General features: G+C 37.0%; 1 protein-coding gene across 2 annotated transcripts in view; it reads right to left on the bottom strand.

Annotated features, from left to right (window-relative positions):
* LOC145297797 (ankyrin repeat domain-containing protein 27-like) overlaps positions 1-22818 on the bottom strand; it is a 118399-nt gene extending 95581 nt beyond the window's left edge. Inside the window, exons 1-4 of one of the 2 annotated variants that reach the window (XM_080144083.1) lie at positions 22675-22818; positions 7901-8061; positions 5801-5941; positions 5033-5183 (exon numbers count right to left, since the gene is read on the bottom strand). In XM_080144083.1, coding sequence (XP_080000209.1) covers positions 5033-5183; positions 5801-5941; positions 7901-8002 — 394 coding nt within the window. In that variant the 5' untranslated portion in view covers positions 8003-8061; positions 22675-22818. Of the gene's footprint in view, positions 1-5032; positions 5184-5800; positions 5942-7900; positions 8062-22538 lie in introns of both variants that reach the window. The other variant, XM_080144085.1, reaches the window with a different exon arrangement.
* Between the last annotated feature and the right edge of the window lie 2604 nt (positions 22819-25422).

Raw genomic sequence — 25422 nt, 5'->3', positions numbered from 1 at the left:
AGGGAAACGGGTTGGAAACGTAACCGTCTGTGATAGGGAATGAGATATAGAGAAGCTATGTGTTGTGGTACCAGTTGCGTCTGTGTAATTAGTAATTTGTTTGTTTGTTCAGTTTATTGGCCTATCAACAGCTGCATGGTCATTTAAGGCCAAATAAGTTCATTTTTTTTTTTTTTTTTTCTTTGGATGTCTTAGTAAGGTAGATGTTCTTTATTTTCCAGTATGTCAAGGTAAGATTGGAGGAAGGTCTGTAAGAAATTTGGGTTGAAAATTTTTTTTTTTTTCTTTTTTGGTAGATTTATACTTTGGAGGAGAGGTTTACCTCTTTCAAGTAATTTAGAATATTAGTAATTTTTAACTGAATTCAAAAAGTATATATTTAAAAACCAAGAATATATAAACCAATTCTTATTGCCTACTAGCGGAGGCGGTGCAGCTTTGCCCGGTCGTAAAATATGCTTAAATATGATATTTAAATTTATCCAGAATTTGTATATATTATTATAGAGTCGTAATTTTAAAAGTAAAACAAAAAGTTTTGGGTGCCATCAGCTAGAATCAAAACTGAAAGCAAAACTGTAGCATTCAAAGCTGGTGACATTACCACTGTACCAACATGACACGCATATGAATTGATTAAAAATAAACTTTGACCCCTTTTTGACTATTTTCACTGACTAAAGACCCATATAAGAACGGTTAATAAAAAATGCAATCATTTGAGGTCCCTAATGCTGCTCTGCGACTTTTAGTTTCGGAAGACATAGAATTTGAAAATATGGAGACAGACAGGTATAGTGAGTTTTATAAACTAGATTAGTTCTGAGCTTGAGTGTTTGTTTCATAAGATTTGAACTCTGCAATCTTTCCGTCAAATTCAGCAACATGCATGGAATTCCTCTGAACTTACTTCAAAAGTCATGATTTCAGACCAGCACCTTCCTGTGATCCAATTATAACGCCTCCCATAAATAACAAAAATCGATAATAAAATAAAAAAAAAATCCAATTAAAGAAGGAAGTCGGACTTTTAAGTTAACACCTTATACAGCTTAAGATCAGAATTGCATTTCAGAAGTTTTATCACCGCACCGGAAGAAAGTCGCAGCGTATACAATCAACAATAGGTTCTCTAATAAGACGGGAGCGCGTTCGAAATAGAAAAATCTGTGTAGAGCACAATTGAACCATGATACTTGACTTTTGTATTTTAAGCTTTAATCAGCATAATAAGCTACCCCTTTCCTTTCCTTTGCTCACTTGGTTTACTCTTTGCTCTTCTTTCCTTCGCATTTCTTTCACCGTCGGATTTCTACATCGAGATGCAATGTCTTTATCTGCTACCCTTTTTCTTCATCTGCTTAGTTCTTTTCATTCTTTTCACCACATCAAAAAGCAAGTTGGTTTTCATAGGAACGTATGGACTCAAATTATTTTCCAACCAATAAAATCGTTTTAAACTCAAAAAGTAACAATTCTGTGTGAAATTAAACAGGTCTATAAAGCAGTGGCTTGGCCAACTGAAATCAAAGTTCTGCTGGGTGACATCTGCGACGTGTCTCACCTCGATTCTCAATATCAACAATGCCCGCTCTAGAAAACTAGTATGCGGCATGCTGAAATTCCTTCAAGTCTGCTCCTATATCTCCAGTGAACACAACCACCCAGAAGGTAAACTCACACAACAGAACTTTGAAACAAACGTTCTTACAGTTTTGTCTACTTCTTATTCAAGAACTTTAAAACTTCTCCACAAACTTTGGTCTTTCAAAGTATATTTTACATCACCGTAAAATTGTTGAAATCCACATAAATAGCATGCTCTCATTTCAAGCCCGTAGTATAGTTGATAAAGTACTTGGTAAAATTCAGTTGTAAGTTACACTCTTCTAGGGGTTGAAGGTTCAAGTTATACTACCCTCCCCCCATGTACTAATTAAGTGTTCTAATCAAAATTCCATGCCTCCCCCCTCCCCTTCTCTGGTTGACAGAAAAATCTCTGACTTAGATTAGTGGTAGAGTTATGGAAGGGTTTTTACAGAGTGGAACGATAAATTTGTTGCCCTAAAGAAAATGACATTACAGCTTTAAGACTTTGATTGAAAAAATTCAACTCCGGTAACTTGATTATGTAGTAGAGCTGACATCTATACAATGTAGCCACTTTTACTCTCAATCATCGCCTTGATATGGGTCTGGAACTGGGAGCATGCGTTTTCCACAAGCGTATACTTGGTGGATAGCAGTGATCAGGCTGTCTTTGGTGTTGTGGGAGGTCATGTTTGAGGTTTTCAATGTATGACTAAACAAAGTAGTCAAGCGGGTTCAGGTCAGGGGAAGGACAGTGAGAGAAGGGTACTCTAGGTCTCTTTGGACTCGTGGGCTGGCGTTGAATCCTGCTGCCACATCCAGGTACACTTTGGTGTTAACTTTCAAGCCGACTTCAAATATGTGTGTCCCTCACTTGAAACCACACCAAAGACCATAACCGTGACCGGAAACCTTGTTGAGCTGTGCTCTTAAGCGTTGAACCATCCGGATTTGCATTTTGAGGGTGCTGACAATGGTCCTGTGGTCATAACTTGGATCAGTAAAGAGCATAAGTTGTACAGCGGCACATCTCCGATCTCGCTCGTTGAACATTGTGTCACTTTCAGACATGATAGAAGGCTCCTATCGCTTTTAGGATTTGTAAACAACTGACCAACTAGTAGATGGTATCCAAACAAAAAAAGAAACCGGTTTTTCATCAAATGAAAGTGAAATCATGTTGCCTTTTCTATGGCAACAATTTTATTCCATCCTGTATTATTTAAGAACCGGACTACTTCAATGGAATATCAGGTTAAAGATATTCAAGAGTGATAACTAATAAATTTAGCGAGGTTATTATTTTTAATAAATGGTTCATTCTGTGGAAAGCAACCATTTAATAGACTTCGTAGCCTAGTAGGGGATGCCCTTTTCTCTTCCCTGCAACCTCTCTATCCCCCCCTCCACCAACACACATACACCTAAAAACACCTGGGCAACGCCGCTAGTTCAAAATAAAACAGCAAAAAGAGATTAGGTGTTTGCATTAGATGGCAAGTAGACATTATTCGTAAGGATTGGTTGGTTGTTTTTGTTTTACGGCATTATGAAACCTGGTCGTGGCCGTCGCGTCACCCAGTAAGCCCTTCTTTAGTGCGTTGATGGAATCGTCTTTGCTGCGACGTCCACAAGGCCGGATCTTCTGTGATCGTCAAGAATTTTCGTCTTCGGAGATACCGGGTGCTCGTTGACGGAAGCAGTTTCACAAGTAAAAAAAAATAATAAGGGAATATCAGCACATCAAAGAATTTTGAATAACAAAGACTCCGGAGATTGGGTTATATAGAATGTATTGAAAGAAAACCATAAAAGAAATATATACAAACATATATACAGCATGAGTTTGTAAGCAAGCATTTAAACTTCTAAGTGGGCTTCCACTTGCTGGAATTTACAAGTCTATTAACTTAACCCTTTTTAGTTAACGGGCAATAGGCGGGGGGGGGGGGGGAGAGAGAGAGAGAGAGAGGTGAGGTGGCGTGTCTCTCGGACTTGCTCTGTTTTTCTCAGAGTCTTTCTCAATCTCTTCTCTCCCGAATCTGATTTAATTCTGATTTCTTGGTCTTTATATAGTACCGCACTGGGCGGGGCGACAATTACCAATTCCTTCCCGACCAATCAGAATGCTCAATAACCAAATCGTCTGATTCTCTCTCATTGGATAATTTGACGGATGGCCAATTTTTGGTCATCCGTCAAATCCACAATCCAAGAATAATTCTAACTCCTCCCCGATCAACCAAAAACGCCCATGGAAAATAACCAGTTTTCTCTCATTGGATAATTCAGAAACTGCGTAATACGCGATAACCGTGTAAGAAAACTGCGTCCAGAAAAAAAATGCTTTGTGAATTCTGCCCTTAGATGTGACACTTGTTCCTTATCAAAGGAAATTAACAATTTATTGTTCTGTCAACATCCCGACAAAATATGTTATGGAAAATTGAAAAATCTCTTGATCTAAATTTCAAATGGTTTTATCAATAGTCACCGAATCATTTAATATTTGATTTGAAAAAAACATTCTTTGAAGCCGACAAATGCGTGTGTTAAATTTTAACTCCAAAGAATTTATTTATCTTTTGTTTTGATCTTGTCACAAATATATTTTGTGATGCCAACAATTACGTGTGTGTGTGTGGTTTTTAGTTCAAAGCAATCAAAGGGAAAAAATATTTCCCTTTTTTTTTTTTTGCACTGGATATGACTGTATCGAATTTGTCACCATCGCTCGACTTGAAACAAAACGCATGTTTGTTTTTTTGTAGTTATCATTCTGTCCACTTTGACCAAACCATTTATTATTGTTTTGCTTTAAGGAAAGAAAAAAAATACTTTGGCAGAATTTAAGCCAGCAAGGTTCTCTGGTAGTGCCCGACATAAGATATTAACATTTATCTTTTAGTTAACCGGTGTTGCCCGGAATAAAATGTTAACATCTATCTTTCAGGTTATTTGATGCCAAATCTACTTATTTTGAGGAACGATTTTTAATGGAGTATATTTTTTTTACGTCAGATTCTATCTAACCCATAGTTGGGACCCTAACAGGTACTACCACTCTGGGTCAGAGTGGACCTGGGAGCAATGGCAATTAAAGGGTGACTCCACACTCCCCAAAGGCCACAAGGTGGGGCCTCACCATCGGATATAGTTTTAGGTCATATCCAGGACCTATTCGTAAGGAAGAATGTTTTATTTTGGTCAGGCCTAGGTAGTCAGGAATTTAAGCGGACAGGTCCGTTTTGTTGAAAGTTAGAAACCAAGCATCATTGTAACTTTATGGACCCCATATCTTGTTAACATTTAAATTCTAATTCTTATTCACTATCTTCTCTGATGATCAGGGGGGGGGGCAATCTCATTACAATTAGGTGAATAGAAATATGTTTTTCAAATTTGTAAAGGACGATACAGAAAACAAAATAATCCAACTCACTGCTATCTGTGTTGAAAATGTGTTCGACACATAAAACACGGTAAGATTCATCGGCAACATTGTAAAAAGTTTCTTCAAACAAAATGTTGATTTTCTGTTTGTTTGCAAAGCCTTCTTGCAAATGAATCTGTCCATTGGATATCAACACAGCCTGGAAAAAAAAAAAAAAAAAAAAAAACCAAAGAAACCATCAATAATTTATTCCATTCTCTTTGGATACATTTCTAGATGTGCGAAAGCAGGTAGGTCTAAAATAACCTTTTAAGACAAAATATTTTAAAATATAAAATAAATTAAGAGAGAAATCTTACTCTGAATACAAAAAAAAAAAAGTGCTGCTTTGTTATTACAGTGAAATTTAAAAAAAAAACGAAGATGGTGAAAGGCTAACAAAATGAAGATAAAAAAGAGAAAATGAAATTAAACGACATGAAAAAGAGACAAAAATAAAATGTCAGGATTACAAAAAAAATGATTGCTTTGTGTAATAAAGAAATGCAACTTGACTGAAAATTTTTTTAAAAATTAGAGAAAAAAATAAAAATTTTAAGATTAAAAAATAAAAATTTTAAGATTAAAAATTTCGAGAAAAATTAAAAATTTCGAGAAAAATTAAAAATTTCGAGAAAAATTAAAAATTTCGAGAAAAATTAAAAATTGAGAAAAATTAAAAATTTCGAGAAAAATTAAAAATTTCGAGAAAAATTAAAAATTTCGAGAAAAATTAAAAATTTCGAGAAACAAAAAAAACCCCAACTTTTTTCTCACCTTTCCTGAAAATGTTTTTTGTAACTGCTTGTTATCTTGTCCGACTTCTTCATTTTCTTCATTTGGAATAAGGATGTGATCTTCAAACTCCACTTCATTCAAATTAGCAGTTCGAGCAGCACCACACCTTGGCACACACACCTGAGATTAAAAAAAAAAGACAAAAAAAAAAAATAAAATCAGGGCTTCAATAATAAAAAAAATTAAAGGCTGAAAATCAAATTTTGGGGTTAAGTTTTAGGAATTTGGAGAGAAGAATTATCAATTTGTATTATTCATATTCCAAAAACTATTACCATGAGGCACAATGATTAAAAATCAGTTCTAAGTGACAGTTTTTTGGATGTTGAAGGTTCAATCCTTACAACAGGCGATAACTAACAATGACATATTAAATCAACAGCTCTACCACATCATGTCTGACCAAATGAGAACAACCCATGCAAGTTACAACTTTGCACACAGGCCATACTTCTGCACCATATACAGTATATACAACACGATCGCCCATTATACTGTGCATTTAGTTTGGGATATCATGTATATATATATTTATATGGATATTTGTATGATGGATACTCGTATAGATTTTGACGTATTGTTGTTTTAAGGATGACGGGGGTTCATATTGGGGCACATATATAACGGCACTCATGTAATACAGACCTAACGATAGTGATGATGAGGGAGAGAAGACATTTATATTACAGTTCTTTTAACACCTATTAGAGGAGGAGATACTTCACTTATGATGATGGAGGTGGAGGATACATAATCTTCGAAGGGTTACAATGTTCATTATAAGATGATAAACACAATTACCTTTCGTTCGTGATGAAGGATGTGACACAAGACAACATTTACAACATAATGATGACTTCTTTATTGATCTGATCGGCCGGTCAATGATGTCAGGAATTCAAATTTGGATTTACATAGTCTTCGCTTCCAAAGGATCAACTGACCACTGACTGGCTCTCTTGCTGACTGACTTCTCTCTCTCTCTCTCTTTTTATTGGTATCACTTCGACCTATTAACCTTTTTCTCGCCAACTTGTTTATTGCACTTTTGCTGGTTTTGGTTTGACCCATGACTGACCGACTGACGTCATGGATCTAGGTCGTTCTAAATCCTGGGATTTCCCATTGTTTCTCTTTTTGTCTGTCTGGATAGAGCTTAGGTCACCTTTCCTGGGGCAGACTCTTTGTTCCTTCGATCGCCCGGGATTTCCATTTTTTCCTTCCTTCTTGCCCGGATACAGTCTAGGTCACCTTTCCTAGGATTGTACCATTGTTCCTTTGATTGCCTGGGATTTCCATTGTGTTCTTTCTGTTTGTTGGGACACAGTGATCACCCGCACCTCTCCTTAACATTATGAGGTCTGCCACAACAACTAATTGTTAAGATATTTTTAATAACTTTTAAAACTTATTAAAAAAGCAAAAGGCTGCAACAAGAAGCAACAGAAACATCACTATGCACTGAGCAACAAATTACATGGCAACAAGCAGTACATAACAAAATGCCGGCCAGAAATATTTTGTGACGGTCTGGAATCAAAGAATCATCTATGAATTTTATGGAAAATGTGATATAGCCATCTTTTTCTTCTTCCATAATATAAAGAGCAAATAACTTCATGCATGTATGTAGGTTTCACTAAAAAAACTGGAAAATATTCAACAACCTCCTGTAAAGTTGATATTTTTACAATTGGTGTAACTGCAGAAAAAATAATATCTAAAATACAGAAAAACGGTTCATTCTTTATGGGATGTATTTAATGGTCTTAAGGAACATCTAGAACTTTTGATGTTGACACGTAAAGGGAAATAACCGATGTTTTCACAGATATTTCCCCTTACACCGACTCGAGTTAAGGTGAGTGTGTATATCGAGAGAGAGAAATAGGCTTGATGAAGAAAAAAGAGAGAGAGGAGGGAGAAAACCAGGAAGGGAGAAAGAGAGCGTTAGAAGTTATGTTACACTTTTGCCAAGGGCAATGCTGGGTAATCCTGATAATTCCTTATAAAGAACCAAAATTTATTTGATATTTTGGAAGAAGTTTGGAACCTGATTAGCATGAAAAGTGCACTTACCGTGTACCTATTTGATGTCACAGTGTTAAAGAGGGAGGAATGTTGATTCTGTAGTGCAACGAAGAATGGGTTGTCCAACAAGTCTTCGTCATACTTCTCCATGTTGATGATTCTGACATCGGTGGTTCCATAACATCCAGACTGAGGCTCATGTGCTCTATCTGTGGAGAAACAAGAGGGAGAAAGAGTGTGTAAGTACATTTTGAGAGATATTATTTATGAATATAAGTGAGACACAGAGTAATAGAAAATAAGCCTTTTAAGCTTGAAGGAGCGACACGGACACAGAGCCAGACAAACAGGGGGGGGGGGAACAGGGGAGAGCAAGACTGGGGGGGGGGAACAGGGGAGAGCCAGACTGGCGGGGGGGGGAACAGGGCAGAGCCAGACTGGCGGGGGGGGGGGGAACAGGGCAGAGCCAGACTGGCGGGGGGGAAAAAGGGGAGAGCCAGACTGGCGGGGGGGAAAAAGGGGAGAGCCAGACTGGCGGGGGGGAAAAAGGGGAGAGCCAGACTGGCGGGGGGGAAAAAGGGGAGAGCCAGACTGGCGGGGGGGAAAAAGGGGAGAGCCAGACTGGCGGGGGGGAAAAAGGGGAGAGCCAGACTGGCGGGGGAGGAAAAAGGGGAGAGCCAGACTGGCGGGGGGGAAAAAGGGGAGAGCCAGACTGGCGGGGGGGAAAAAGGGGAGAGCCAGACTGGCGGGGGGGAAAAAGGGGAGAGCCAGACTGGCGGGGGGGGGAAAAAGGGGAGAGCCAGACTGGCGGGGGGGGAAAAAGGGGAGAGCCAGACTGGCGGGGGGGAAAAAGGGGAGAGCCAGACTGGCGGGGGGGAAAAAGGGGAGAGCCAGACTGGCGGCGGGGAAACAAGGGGTGCAAGACTGGCGGGGAAACAAGGGGTGCAAGACTGGCGGGGAAACAAGGGGTGCAAGACTGGCGGGGAAACAAGGGGTGCAAGACGGACGGATGGACAAACAGGGAAACAGTGGAGAGCGAGACAGGGAAACGGACGAGAAAACGGTGAGGAGAGGAAAACGAGGGAGAGAGAGATGGATGGACAGACAGGAAAACGGGGGAGAGCTAGATGGATGGACAGACAGGAAAATGGGGGAGAGCGCGACAGGCAGACAGACAAACGGGGGAGAGCGCGAAAGGCAGCTTTTTAATCGGTTTGGGTTGAAAATTTGAGCTACCAATATATAAATCTATGTATGTATGTTTGCATGTCTGCCTAAAACTTTCGACAGAGGCGACGGATTTTCACAAGATCAGTGTCGTTTTGAAGTTCGACTCTACAGACAAATACCAAAAAATTGGCTAAAAACATTAATTTCTTCACCCTCAATTGGGTACTGTTCTAAGGGCGGGGTTGCTTTTTCACTGATATTTTTGAAAGTCATCCCCTTTTTTCGATTGTCTAGCCTTAATTTAAACCTATGTCACTTCCAGTTTGGTGGTGGTTGTAACAGCAAAAACGTCACGTTTTTTTTCACATTATTTTCCTCCTTCGCGGTACGGGTTCGAGCCTGCCTTCCTACTACCACTTTTTTTTTTTTTTTTTGCTCAACACACACCTCCAAACACCCGGGCACCCATGCTAGTTAACAATAAACTTAAACACTAGGAAAAAAAAAAAAAAATCGACACTTTTTTGTGAAATAAAATACTGGCAAAATAAATAAAAAAAAAATTTATGTTTTTGTTCAACCGATTGCATTAACACTCTTGACTTCAATCTATGTGGCCAAAATCACAGTGTAGTATCTGTTCTGTGCTACACTTTGCCTTTACTGTCCTCGGTCAGTGGAGGAGAAATCCTTCATGACGGAGACAATTTTTATTTTTGTTCTTATCCAGAGTTCCCCTGTTTGGGAAGCTGGATTTTCCCCTCATTAATAACCGACCTTGTGTCTAAGTCTGTCCTCATGGGGAGGCAAGTAAATAGGAACACTCACAATGGTTTTGGAAGTCTCTAGTGAAACTGAGTTGATAATGTAAGTCTGAAAATTTGATGGGTGCCTAATCAGAATTTGCACCATACAATGCAGTAGATCAAAAATATTTTTTATGATTATGACATGCTCAGCATATTTGGTATAAAAGTCAATTTAGTATTATGCATGGAATAAGAAAAAAAAAAACTCTTTAAATTAGAAAATTAGCTGTCATATCAATTCTTGCTGGGTATGCCCACTTTAGGTCAATCGATTAAAAACTTAAAATGGAGACTGGTTATGATGAATAGAAATAAAATTGATTTTGATATATTGCAAAAACAAAATTATGCTTTTTTTTTTTTTAAATTTTTTTTTTACATAGGCGGCACCACTTATCAAGGCCGATCGGCCACTCAAGGATAAGGGTTAAAGAGTGTAGAGTAGTCAAAAGGACAATATAGTAATCAATAGTAATGGAAGTTCGGTAAATTTGTTAACTTAAGTGGAACGGTTCATCAGAAACTTGTTCACGTTGGACTTGAAGACAACCATATTATAGACAGCTGGAAAGCAGGAAAACGGAAGAATATTCCACAGGCGTGCAGTTCTAAGAAAGAAGCTTTGATCATGGAATCTATGTTTAGGTTTAGGCACAGATAAAGAGTGGGGAAAATTATTGGTAATGTTTTCAGCTAGTCTAGTGTTTCTTGTGAAAGTTTGGCGAGGGGGGACCATAGATTGAAGCTCAGTCAAACACTTTCCATGAAAATAACGATAAAACAGAGACAAACTTGCAACATCTCTTCTGTGAGATAAAGGTTGTAAGGAAGAGAAAACGACATCTCCCACCAGGCCATGAAGTCTATTTTGAACCCTATCAAGGCAGGACAAGTCTTTTCTAGCAGCTCCTGCCCATATGTGGCAACAGTATTCCATCCTTGGACGTATCTGGCTCTTATATAGATAGAGAATTGCATCAGCAGTGAGATATCTACTGGATCGATAGAAGGATCCGACCATTTTTCCAGCGGCCTTGGCAACAGATTTGATGTACGTATTCCATTTAAGATCAGGAGTAAAGGTCAAGCCCAGAAGCCTGTCAAAACTTGAAGCCTCCCCAAGACGAGAGCCATTCATTTTAATTGATGCCAGATGAGGATCAGAACGTTGATGATGTAAAGATAGAAGCTTGGTTTTAGATGCATTAAAAGTAACCAGCCACTCCTTTCCCCATTGTACAACGTGATCAAGATCAGAGGAGAGAGAATTGGAGAACTTGGTCGTTTACTGTCTTAGATGTGCTACCATAGATGGTAGTGTCGTCAGCAAAAATGTCTAAGAATGATGTAAGGATGTGATTTGGAAGATCATTAATGAACGATTCTAATTAACAACTACAAAAATCCTTCTCGACTTCCGATAGTCATGATAAATAATACCCCATCTGAGAGCCAATTTTTAAAACTCCTTAGCCTCACATTCACAGGCAACATGAATTGGAACAAATACATTTAGAACATTACCAAGGCTGCTGCAAAGAAGGTGGGCTCCCTCTACCGTGCTAGAAAATTACTAACACCAGAGAGCATTTTATACCTTTACAAAGATACAATTTGCCCATGCATAGAAGGTTGTTGTCACATCTGGGCTGATGCATCTACCACAAGTTTCTCATTCTTAGAAGAGGTCCAAAATACTCAAATCTAATAAGTCTCGATTTGTAACTCAAACTTTTTTTTTTTTTACATTTTCACCTCAAACAAAGCACATTGCCACTTTGGTGTACTATCAGGGGCAACAACTACTGGGGTACTATGTAGGGATTTGGGCAACAAGATTTTGGTTCAGGTTGCACTTCTCAGGTACATGCTATTATAAAAAACCTAGACACCTCAAAAGCATGTGGACCAGATCTCATCCCGGCTGTGCTATTAAAAAAATGCTCTGCCGAGGTTGCTCCAGTTCTGTCCAAACTTTACAATAAATGCCTTAACGAATCTTGTTTTCCCGACTGCTGGAAAACCGCCTCTGTGGTACCAGTCTTCAAGAATTCTGGTGAAAGAACTGACCCACTAAATTATCGCCCCATTAGCCTCCTCCCGCTTTTCGCCAAAATATTTGAGTCCTTAGTTAATCAAGTCCTAGTCCAACACCTAACAGCTGCTAAACTCCTGACTGACAAACAATATGGATTCAGGCAAGCTCGTTCAACAGCAGATATCTTAACTGTAGTTTCTCAACGTATATACAGTTCATTGGATAAAACAGGGGAGGGTAGAGCGGTGGCCCTTGATATATCTAAGGCTTTTGACAGGGTATGGCACGATGGTCTTCTAAGGAAAATTAGATCATATGGAATCACTGGAAGAATTCATAACGTAATTAAATCCTTCTTAAGTAATAGAAAAATCAAAGTTGTCCTCGACGGACGTACATCCAAACAATATGACATAAATGCGGGAGTGCCTCAGAGGTCTATCCTTGGACCTCTATTGTTCCTGATATTCATAAACGACCTCCCTGATAATATTGTTTCGGAGATGGGTATATTTGCCGATGACACCACTCTCTATAACAGATATGAGGGGAAAATAAATGAACACATATCCAAGAAAATGGCAGAAACACTAGAGGATGACCTCCAATCCGTAGTGGAATGGGGACAAAAATGGTTGGTCTCATTCAATACTGCTAAGACTAAGCTTGTTTCCTTCAATAACTACAAGAAACCTTCTCTACCACCAATAGCAATGGCCAAGAGCACATTGCCTGAAAGTACTTCTTTTAAACTCCTCGGCCTAAAGTTTACAGGGAATATGAACTGGAATAGATACATTGAGAGCATTGCCAAGGCTGCTGCAAGGAAGGTTGGCTCCCTCTACCGTGCTAGAAAACTACTTACGCCTGCCAGTATCCTATACCTCTATAAGGCAACCATTCGCCCATGTATGGAGTACTGTTGTCACATCTGGGCTGGTGCATCTGCTGCTTGTCTCTCGCTCCTGGACAGGGTTCAAAAAAGAGTCGCCAACCTGATAGGTCCTGAACTGTCATCTAGGCTTCAACCTCTGTCCCATCGACGAGATGTTGCATCCCTCTGCCTGTTCTACAAATACTTTAATGGTGAATGCTCTGACGAACTGCAAACACTTGTACCTCCCCGACGTAACTACCCCCGACAAACCCGACAAGCTACTAAGTCTCATCCCTTTACAGTGGAGATCCCTAGGTGCAAGAAAGCCTTTTACTCCAATAGTTTCTTCCCCAGAACTGCGGGTCTTTGGAACTCCCTTCCGGGATTCTGCTTTCCCAAATGCAATGATATGCAGAAGTTCAAGTGTAATGTTAACAAACATCTTTCTACTCTTCTCCCTTCATAATGACCCCGCTAATTAATTCCCTAATAGTAGCCCCCTGCTTCAAAGTGGCACTGTGCCTTGTTTGGGGTGAAAATTGAATAAAAAAAAAAAAAAATAAAAAAAACTTGAACTTCTGCACATCAGTAGAGTTGGGGAAGCAGTGACCTGGAATGGAATTCCAAAGTCTAGCAGTTCTGGGGAAGAAACTACTGGAGTAGAAAGATCTTTTACATCTAGGGATCTCTACAGTGTGGGGGTGGGATTTTGCAGCCTGTTGGGTTTGTCGAGGGTGTTCACGTCGTGGGGGCACAAGTGCTTGAAGTTCGTTAGAGCATTCACCATTAAAATATTTGTAGAACAGGCAGAGGAATGCAACGTTCTGTCCCATCACCGCAACGTTGCATGTTTTACAATTACTTTAATAGAAAGTGCCTTCATAAATGAGTGCCCCACCTCAACATACATACCATCAACTAACCAGACAAGCAGCAAAATCCCACCTCTTTAATACTGAGGGGTCCCTAAATGCTGGAAAACCTTCTACTCTAATAGTTTCTTTCCTCAGACCGTTAGACTTCGGAATTTCCTCCTGGTTTCCTGCCACGCTGACTGTACTAAACTGCAGAGGTTTAAATATAATGTGAACAAACATCTTGCTGCTTACCTCCCCACAGTCCCCTATTAGACATGATTCTCCCTACTTTTCAAGTGGCAATGTGCCTTATCTATATCTATATATATAAAAGGCAAAATGTGTGTGCACATTTTATGTATGTCTGGCAAAGGCCTTTTTTGCCAGGCTTCTCGGCGGGCGGGGTGTGTGTGTGTGTGTGTGTGTGTGTTAGGGTTACTATTTCTTAGAACTTTTTATATACCGACTAAATCATAATATCTAAGACCTGTAAATGCGCATCTAGAAGTTCAAGTGCAACGTGAACCAACATCTCGCTGCCCTAATCCCTACATAGTACCCCAGTAGATGTTTCCCCTGATAGTAGCCCCTACACCAAAGTGGCAATGTGCCTTGTTTGGGGTGAAAATGTAATTTTGAAGCTCGACCCTTCGGACGACAAATATTGAAAAATTGGCCAAAAACATTAATTCCTTCACTTTCAACTGGGCACTTTCTGGGAGGGGTAACAAAAAATCATTCCTTCATGACAATTTAACCAAACATGCATGCGCAAAAAAAGTTCTTTCTTGAATTAGTTTAAGGATAAAAAAATGATCTAATTTCGCTCACGCGGTCATAGACCAGACGTTATAGTAGCAGCGTCGTTATCTTAAGATTGCACATTCGAGCCGACGTGTCAGATCTACGTTTTTTCAATTTTTAAAGTTTTGATATTGAACCAGAGTTACTTATTTTTTATTTAGCTCAACTGATTTTGACAATATGAACCGTGTGATTAGAGCTATGACAAGACAATATTTTTATCATTGTTTTGACTCTCCAGTATATATCCGGCGCAGTTAATCAATCGAGAACCACATCACTATCTAAAAACATAAGATATTAACGGATATATACTCGAGAGTCAAAATAATGAAAAGAATATTTTCTTGTCAGCCCTGGTAATGACTAATTTAAGCGTTTTTCTTTTCTAATCTAATATATTAAAAACTATATATATATATATTATTTTACTGGAATCCATTTTAGAGATGAATATTAATTATTAATTTAATTATTGCAGACTATTATCCTCATCTTTCTGACTTGTTGTTTCACAACGTTTCGGTCAATTATTCCTCTAGCCTTCGTCAGGTGGTAACCGCAACGGGATAGGAACTCCGAATCTCCTGACTGCATTCTCAGCAGTTACTGCCTTCCATAGTTGTTGTTGTCTCACCACGTTATAGCCAAGTAAGCCTCTGACCAGTTTTAGGTAGGATGGAAACCGCTATCTCCAGACAACCATCACCTGGAACCAAAGGGCGATCAAGGTTGCATTTTTTGGTCTTATAAATCCATGTTTATTTATTATCTGATCTTCTATGGTCGGGCCCGTACCGAATGATATATTATTTAATTGGAATTCATTCATTAAAGAAAAGGGGGTTAACTCTGCATTACAATAAATCAAACCTCGGGTTTGAGGATGTGTCCGTAAATTAAAAAAAGTTCAATTTTCAGGGGTCACTAAGGTACTTTTTGAAGACTTATGATTCAATTTTTTTACTGAATTCTTCTGTTAGTTGTCAATATCAGTGAAAAGACTTTTACAAAATCATGGATAGACATCTTATGTGGGTTTTCTTGCAATACAGAGCTAACTCCTTTTTTCTTATATTATTTAATTGGAATTCATTATTGAGATGAATATTATTTATTAATTTATTTATTGCGGACTATTATCCTCATCTTTCTTAGTTGTTGTTTCACAACGTTTCGGTCAATTATTCCTCTGGCCTTCGTCAGGTGGTAACCGCGATGGCATCGGAACTCCGAATCTCCTGGCTGCATTCTCAGCAATTACTGCCATCCACAGTTGTTGTCATCTCACAAGAGGCTTACTTGGCCAAAATGTGACGAGACGACAGCAACTATGAAAGGGCGCGAAATCACTACACTGACTCAAAATGAATTGACAGGGGAGATAATTAACTTATATCGCTTCTGTCACGTGACGAATGTAATTCAAAATGTCGGACAAAATTTACTGGAACATTTTTCGTGATTTTTGGAATTTATACTAATTTTGACATGACACGTATAATAATGTTTTTCTCCGAAATGCATTTTGTTGAAGACACACTATAGTAAAGTTGCACCGATTCTACTACTAAACGGTATTGAACATAAGGCTGATTTTTTACTTCAACACTTGTATTTGAATTGTCTCTCCCTTATTTCGCCAGATTTAATCATGGTCGACGAAAACACTACGACTCGATTAGTTGTATAATTTGATTTTCTTGAATGAAAAAACTACTTGATCAATTTGTATGATTTTTAGAATATTGTTTTATAATGAATACGTACATCATGCAGACTTTTCTGCATTTATTTGGTTTTAACTGCCGCAATGTGCCAATTTGAATAAGCACCTTAAATTTTTTTACAGTATCGTTCGTTTATTGGACTTTTATATGAAAGTACAGACCCCCCCCCTCCCACTGTTAAGAATGGCTTTTTAAATAATAACGGAATTATTTTAATTTTTTTTTTTTAGGAGGCTCTATTTTTTTTTTTTTGTAACTATAACCATTCATATGTTTAATGTCGACTGCCCTTTTACATTTTTTTTTTTTTTTTTGTGGCTTTCCGATTGTAAACTGCTTCGATCATTTCCGGGACTGGTTACTCCATTTCTTTTACATTTTATTATTTTTTTGCGGACCTGTACGAGAGTGCCCCCCCCCTCTGTAAATGCGTTCCCCCCCCCCACCTTTTTAAAACTTTTTTCTGATGATTATCATAGATTACAAACTTAACTATCGTATCAGCAGAAAAAATTTGATAAAAAATAAATTTAATAACTGTTAGGAAGGGAGGCTCACTTTCTCGTTATAACGTTCTTACTTGCTCCCTGACTAGCTGTACATCTCTTTACTGACGTGTCACGTGATTAGTAATGGAGAGATTTCCTTAAATTTCTTTACAACAAACGATAAAAATAAAAATAAAATAAAAATTAAAAATAAAAATTAAAAATTTGAAATAAAAGAAAAATTTAAAATTAAAAATAAAAATAAAAAAATAAAAACGTCCCCTACCGATTCTGAAATATATTTTAAGTGTCTTTTAATATGGGACCAGTAGGCCGGCTTTTTTATTTTTTTTTATTATCATTAATTATCAAAGTTACATAGACACGAGAACTACGTACACACTGAAAATCTCATCAATCACGTGACAAGTATTTTTGTTTTTTTTTATATGGGGGTGACCACTTATCAAGGCCCGAAGCCCACTCAGGGATAAAGGTTATTGCATGTACAGTAATCAATGAGATAGTATCGTAGTAATCATTAGTATTGGGGGTTTTGATAGAGTGTCTTACTTAAGGGGGCGGTTTGTCAGGAGTTTGTTTATGTTGGACTTGAAAACGTCCAAGTTGTAGTTAGGTGGGAAACAGGCAAGCGGCAGAGAGTTCCACTGGTGTAAGTTGAGAAAGATATGTACAGCAAGTCCAGGAGCAAGTAAATAGAATGTTATAACAGTGCTTCTGCAAATTTCACAAAGTTACTCTGGTGTGCCCGGCAGATGACAAGAATAACCGGGAACAGCCGGATGAACCTTATTACAAAAATAAGGAAATTGTTGCAACCTCCCTTCCCCCATGTTAAGAATGGTGACGACCACTGAAATTCATTAAGTAATACTTTGGAAAAAAAATGTTTTAATATCCAGAAAACTACTTGTTGACCGTTTCCGGTTCTTCCTGTCGGGCACACCTGAAACTTTGTGGAAGTCTTAAGTTCATAAATGCAAAAGTACGTAGTATACTGACTTTAGGGGCTTAACTACTTATATATTTTTATTAATACACTAGCAGTTCTGCCCAGCTTTGCTTGGGCCCTATGTACTGTTCATAACTTTATATACATATGTATATATTAAAAAGTGTGAATATGTACAGTAATACCTTTCTATATAAAAGGCTTCCTTGACTACCATAGAGAAAATTTGGTAGAGACTGCAGACGTCAAATTTTTTTTTTAATTTTGACCCCTTAACATTTATTGTCTTGGCTCAAATTAAATTAAAAATGTTTGACCTATGTCCAAGTAACCTACATCTAAAATTTCAAGTGTTTAGATCCAAAATTGACAGAGGAGTTTGGTAGAGTCTGCAAAGGTCAACTCTGTAAACTTTGACCTCTTGCTAGCCAAATTTTCGCCCACAAACTGATTAAAAAGCTTGCTGCATATCTGAATACCCTTTATGTAAAATTTCAAATGTTTTGACTCAAAATTGGCTGAATAGTTTGCTAGAGACTGCAAAAGTAAAATCTTTTGAACTTTGGCCCCTCTGAAGCCAAATTTTCAGCAAAAAAACGATTAAAAAGCTTGCTCTATGTCTGAATACACTTTATGTAAAATTTCAAATGTTTAGACCAGAAATTGGCTGAGTAATTTGGTAGAGACCGCAGAGGTAAATTTTTAAAAACAATTTTGACTCCAATTATGACCCCTTAACATTTGTTTTGGGCTCAAATCAAATTATAAAGTTAGATCCATGTCCAAGTAACCTATATCTAAATTTTCAAGTGTTTAGACCCAAAATTGGCGGAGGAGTTTGGTAGAGTTCTCAAAGGTAAAATCCTTAAACTTTGACCCCTTGACAACTAAATTTCTGGCTGAAAACCGATTAAAAAGATTTTCCCAAATCTCAATACCCCTTATGTCAAATCTCGAGTCTGTAGACTGAAAATTGACAGAGTAGTTTGGTAGGGAAGTGTAGACACAGACAGACAGACATTTCCACTTTTATAGATATATAGATTTATTAATATATTTGTATTATTGTATTATACAAACATACCTGGCTACATAGATGCATACATGTTCTGACCAAAGCTTCATTTAATTGCATTCTAGGTCTGACAAGACTTCATCATTTGAGGTTTAGTCGAAACATGTATGCAGATATGTAGCTAGAAATTGTTGGTATAAACAAATAAAAAACGGTGCTATGCAGAGATGGTACCGTACTGATTTTTATTTATTCTTTTTTTAGTGTTTTCAAATGAAATTCAAGTTTTAAACTATTATGTTTTCTGTTTTGACACGTTCTTAACAAAGGGATACTTGTGCATCTATGATACCACGCTATCTTTTCTTAATGATATTTTTAAGTTCAATTTAGTTTTCACGATGTTTGTGTTTATTAAATTGTTAAGTGAAAGTAAAAAATAGTTACCCCCCCTCCCCGATATTAAGAATAGATTTTTAAATAATAACGTTATTATTTCAGCATGGTAACAGACATCCAAGTGCCAACAAAGGAAATCAAGACTCAAATATTAATGCAGTCTAAATTAAAACAAAAACAACAACAAAAGAGTTAAGACGAAAAATATAAGTAAAATCGAAGAAATTTACAAACAATCGTACCTGACGTGACAAATCCGCGAGATCATGACAGAGTTTTATCGGATTAACATCTAGGAAACCACAGCTATATATATATATATATATATATATATATATACTAGCATTTCAGCCCGGTGTTGCCCGAGTGTTTGGAGGTGTATGTTGAGCAAAAAAAAAGTCAATTTTTTTTAACTCTGACCCCTATTATGACCCGTTAACATTTATTGTTTGGGGCTCAAATCAAGTTATTAAGTTAGATCCATGTCCAAGGAACCTATATCTAAAATTTCAAGTGTTTAGACCCAAAATTGGCGGAATTTAGGGAAATGTACACAGACACGTTCACTTTATATATATATATACACTAGCAGATATACCTTGCGTTGCCCAGTATTAAACCTAACATTAAATTCCTAAAAAAAAAAAAAAAAAAAAAATGGAAAGAAACCGAGACATGTGGATGTGCATGCGAGTATTCTTGTGAGTAAAAAAAAAATAAATACTTGAGCTGAAACCAAAACCTAAAGTGAGTCAAGTACGATAACCTTTAGGCCAGCTTGCTACGTCTTTAAAAAGTGTTTTCAAACCTACTTATTCTTAATATAAGTAATCTGTCATGTGAAATCCGATAACCCCCGTGTACCCATCTTTCAATTTTTAACCCTTAGCAGCCTTTTTTTCCAGATGAAAACGGATTATAAAGGTTCTCCACATGTCTGAATACCCTGTAGACCAAAAATTCATTGAGTATATGGGTTGAGAGGTGTTCTCACATAAACACACACGCATACTCACTTTTATATAAATATAGAATATTAAACATTCCACAAGTTATATAAGTATTCACTTAATTCACATTGCTTTATTGTTGCGTCTTACACGTGTTTTATTGGATGACATGAATATACCAAACAAATCAGAGACATACTAGTTCTACAGGAAAACATTTTTTTTTTTTTTTTTGGGGTTTTTGTTTTTTCCTCCTTAGATCAAAAAGGATAGGCACTCCTGTAGTATGCGGACGGCGGCCATCTTTGGTGCGTTTCACTAAACTGTCGCCAGGTGGCGCTTCTCGGTCAAAGAACTGAAGACAATTTTACTTCTATCTAAAAAATGTTTCGGAAAAAAGAAATCCAATGTTGCTTTAATTCGGAAAAAGGTTTCATTTAAATTAATTAGTTCGAAAAAAAAAAAAAAAAAAAAAAAAAAAATTTACTTTATAAAAATCCAATGTTTCTTTCTTTCATTAAAAAATTGTTTTATTAAAATTATATTGTCTTATGCAGGCTCTAAATGTTTTTTTTTACAATTATACAATAAATGTTTTGGTTTTCAAATATTTTTCTGTTCAGAAAAAATTCTTGCTTGTTATTTGTCGTGTTATTTGACCAAGAAGAAATTGGGGCGCTTCTACACTATTAGGACGACATTTTGTAGTCGATAAATGAAGATAAAAAACAATTGTTTCAACTGATTTTTTTGTCAATTCTAATAAATTACAATCGTAGCTTCCAAATTATGCAGTCAATATTACTGAATTATTAAACAAAACAACTTAAATCGCGTTAGCAGGTGAAAAATTGCCGTCATCTTTTTTAAGTTAAAACGGAAAATGACCTCTCTTTTGAACTCTGCGTTTTACGATAGTTTCCTTCAAATTCTATTTTTTTTTTCAATTTTCTTTAATAAAAATTTTTCTACCTTATCGATTTTCGTAATTTTTTTAATATAATCATCTTAAAAATACGAGGAATACGTAGATATCATTGTTTTCATGTGAAATTCAATATTACGATTTCCGAAATTTCGTCCTGACAGTGTAGAAGCGCGAAAATTGAAGTTCGCCTCCTAAAAATGGCCGCCGTCCGCATAATGCAAAAGTGCTAAAGACTGTGCTAAACTAGCAGTGCTAAAGTTACTAGCACTGCTAAAGTGAAAACTTTCAGTAATCATAAGAGAAAACATTTAAAAAAAAAAAAAAAAGTCTGTTTTCTCGGTACTTATGCAAATGCATATGTTACAGTGCTGCTCAGCAGTCAGCACTGCTGCTCTGACGACATAACGTTATTTAGAACACCATTTTTAACATGTGGAGGGTGTTTTTTTTTTTTTTTTTTTTTAACTATTCTGTTCTTTCACTTACACAAAAATATCGTAAAAATTGAATTGAATTCTACAATACTATTTTTAAACAGCGCGGTAACATAGATGCATAAGCATCCTTTTTCTCTTATGCTTACTGAAAATTTCTAATTCATTTTAACATTACTTATCCTTCATAATCCAATCTCGGGGGGGGGGGATAAAGTAATTCTCTGATGATTTGTTTGGTATATTCACACCATCCAATGAAACACGTGTAAAACGCAGTAATAAAATAATATGAACGCGAAATAACTGATTCTGTGACTTTGGAATGTTTAATAAAGGTATATATGCTCAGAAAGGTAAATAAACCCGACAAGCTGCTAAATCCCACCCCTTCACAGTTGAGATCCCTAGATGTAAGAGAGCCTTCTACTCCAGTAGTTTCTTCCCCAGAACCGCTAGACTTTGGAATTCCCTCTCGGATTCCTGCTTCCTCAACTGTACTGACATGCAGAAGTTCAAGTGTAACGTGAACTGACAATCTTGCTGCCCAACTTCCCACATAGTACCCCTGTAGATTATGTCCCTGATAGTACCTATTTACAATGCCTCCCCACGGGACAGAGTTAGACACCAGGGTCGTTTTTTAACGTGGAGAAAAGATTATGTCCCTGATAGTAGGCGCCCTACATCAGAGTGGCAATGTGCCTTGTTTGGGATGAAAATGTAATATTTTTATTGAGTTTAATTAATCGTGGCAATTTTGAAATTTATAATACATTCTCTCTCTATATATACATATATGTTTATAATTTTACAATAAAGCTGAATTACTTAAATAACGGATTGGTTCTGAAAAGGTCGGAAAATCTGAGACCTTGATTTGACGATGTTATTGTTAGTTAAGCCCACACACATTATGGCAAGAGAGCCACAAAGAAACGTTTGTTTGAAATCATCTCAGGAAACCGTTGGGTTCACTGTTATCCTGACAAATTTCTTCGACGGAATAAAACACAAACGTTTCTCTGCAGCTAGCTTGCTATAAGTATATTTTATACTATTGTTTCCTGATTTTACTTGTCCAAAGGGAAACAAGACCCAAATATATAACTCGGTCAAAATTATAACGAACAAGAAAACGACTTACGACGAAAATATAAGTAAAAAATCGAAGAAATTTACTAACAATCGTAAATGACGTAACAAATACTTACGCGCGATAATGACACTTATTTAAAAGAGAACAGCGAGCTAAACAATGGAATGAAAATGTCTAATTTCGCATTTAAATCGATATTTAGTCCTCCATTTGCTGCGATTCTTTTGTGTCGAGTGAGAAATAAAACTTACCTAAAGACGCATTCTGTAAAAAGACGGAGAAGCACACGGTGTTATATGAAAGACATTCACTTGGTGTTCGCCCACCAAAAAATATTCCGGATTATCAAAGGGAAATAACTCTTGCAGTTTTAACCTGTTTAGTGCTTTAAATAAATTCAAATATATAAGAATTAGCACTCTTTATGAATAAAATTGTGGTTGCCTGCTTATTCAAAAAGAGGCGACAGATCGATTAAAAAATATGCACTGTTTAGCAAAAATAGCACTACCTACTGAATTGTCATGTCGAAAATAGTAATACATCCAACAATTACGAAAATTAATTGAGTAGAAAGTTATTTATAGTTAAAAGTAATTTTTACGGAAACTTGGGAAAAATTGCATTTTTGTAGAGTGCAGAAACAGGGAAACATATTTTAGATTACATCGTAATGGCGTCCAATATATATCGAAAGACTTTTTTTTTTTTTTAAATTAAACACAATAGCAATTTTTCTATTCGATGAATTTTCGTAATTTTTGGATATATTACTATTTTGACAAGACGATTCCGTAATATTGTTTTTGTTTGAAAAAAAAAAAAAAACATATTAAAAAAATCGATCCGTCGCCTCTCTTTGTATAAGAATCAATCTGTGTTACTACTTTTTTTGCAGGTCAGAGTGTTCTTCCTCTAGGGCACTGGCTCTTCAACCATACTTTATGACTCTTGTGTCACATGATAAATACCGTAAATTTGCAAGGATCCATAGCGCAGTGGATAAAGTACTATAAAAAAAACTAGAGTTACCTCCCTTTTCGTCTTCTCATTTCTTTTCCTTACAATTTAAATAAAGCCCTGTCTCATTGGCCAAAGGTCCCGCTCGTCGACCAATCACGGCAACCTATTTATTAAGCGGGACTAGAGATTCCCTTTAAACTCCCTTTTTCGTTCGAACCTCTCTTCTTTCCGAACTTGAATGGGGCCGTCAAACTGAAGACGTTAAAATAAGAACTTTTTGGACTTCTTAAAAAGCTGCAAACGCAATTGTTTTGCAACCTGCTTGTTTTATATTTGTATTTATTTGAAGTTAAATACATTTTTATTGTTCTCCGACTTGTATATTCATGTTTCTTTTTCGTCTGAGTCCTAAGTGTCTGGTCGAAACACAACAGTACTTGGTGAAATTCAGTAATAAATTTACACTCTTCTGAAAGTTGAAAGTTGAATCCTCAATGTAAGTAACCTAAAAATAGAATTGACAAATTACTTCAGACTTCTACTCAGTCATGGCTGATGGAACAAGAGCATGCTACCTCCGTGGATTGTCACCCTAAAGAAAACAACACTGCAGCTTTATTTTAAAACTTTTATTGAAAAAAATCAGGTAACTTGATTATGTAGTAGAGATGACATCTATTTAATGTAACCATCTTTAGTCTCAATCACCGCCCCGATACGGGTCCGGAACTTGAAACATACCGTTTTCTACAAGCGCTGGTGGAAGCTCTGCGAATACTCGGCAGATCATAGCAATCAGGCTGGCTTTGGTGTTGTTGGTAATGTTCTCGACGTATGACCAAACAAAGTAGTGTGTTCGAATCGGGGAGGAGAGGGGCCAGTGAGATACAGATACAAAATCGTAGCCCTCCTTCTAAAGCCAAGCCTAGGTCTGTTTGGACTTGTTGCCTGGCACTGAGTCCTGCTGCCACACCCAGGGTCTGCCACCAACCACCTGATTACACCAGGGGATCACCACACTTTTCAGCACATGCAAGTTCATTTTGATGTTGACTTTCAAACCGACTTCAAAGATGTGAGGTGGCATGATGTGGCCTTCGAAACCACACCAAAGACCATAACTATGGCCAGAAACTTTGTTTTTATCAACCTAGGTACATCCCTGTTATTGTGGCAATCCGGTAATGTATTTTGAAGGTGCTGGCAAAGGTTCTGTTGTCATAACTTAGATAAGCAGAGAGCATGAGTTGTACAGTGAAGCATCTCCAATCTTGCTCGAATATTGTGTCTCTTTCAGACATGATAGAAAGCTCCTATCATTCTTGGGATTTTTATACTACTAGCCAACCAGTAGATGGTTTTCATCAAACAGAAATGGAATCATGTCGTCTTTTCTAGGATGACAATTTTATTGTTCCACCCTGTATTTACTGCCAAGGGAGTGATTTAGCATAGTGTGACGGGCAACAATTTTATCAAACAATCTATCTCTATAGATTAAATAAAGGGTTTAAAAATAAGGTCGAAGGTTACATGCACTTGAAAAAGGTCAGATGATGAACTCATTGTGAATACAACGAAAAGTATAGTATAGTCCGAATAATCTAACGGATCCAATTTATACATTGTTATTTTTATTATTTACTATTAGACAATTATTTATTAAAACAAAAAAATGTAATAGCGTGAAATAAAACAAAATTTTTAAAAACCTATTTAAAAATACAATTTTATTACAAAATTAAATCATGCAGAATGCATGCTGCCTGTGCATCTACCATTTGTCAAAGGCAGCATGCGTTCCGCAGATTCAACAGACATAAATCCAGTTCAAACAAACAGAAGTATATAGAAGCTAGAAATAACTGTAAGAGAGTGATAGTGACAGCTAAGACAGATTACTCTGTAACCACCAGAAAACGCATCAAAGCACAAAAATTAGGAAACCGTGATTTTTGGAAAATCTACAACAGCATAGTAAATAATGGGCAGTCAACGATTCCCCCACTATCAAACAATCATGAGGTTGCTTGCAC

The sequence above is a fragment of the Euprymna scolopes genome, chromosome 18 (genome assembly GCF_053919585.1).
Source record: "Euprymna scolopes isolate OS-2025 chromosome 18, ASM5391958v1, whole genome shotgun sequence".
Classification (NCBI taxonomy): domain Eukaryota; kingdom Metazoa; phylum Mollusca; class Cephalopoda; order Sepiida; family Sepiolidae; genus Euprymna; species Euprymna scolopes.
This window is presented reverse-complemented; position numbering and strand designations above follow the sequence as displayed.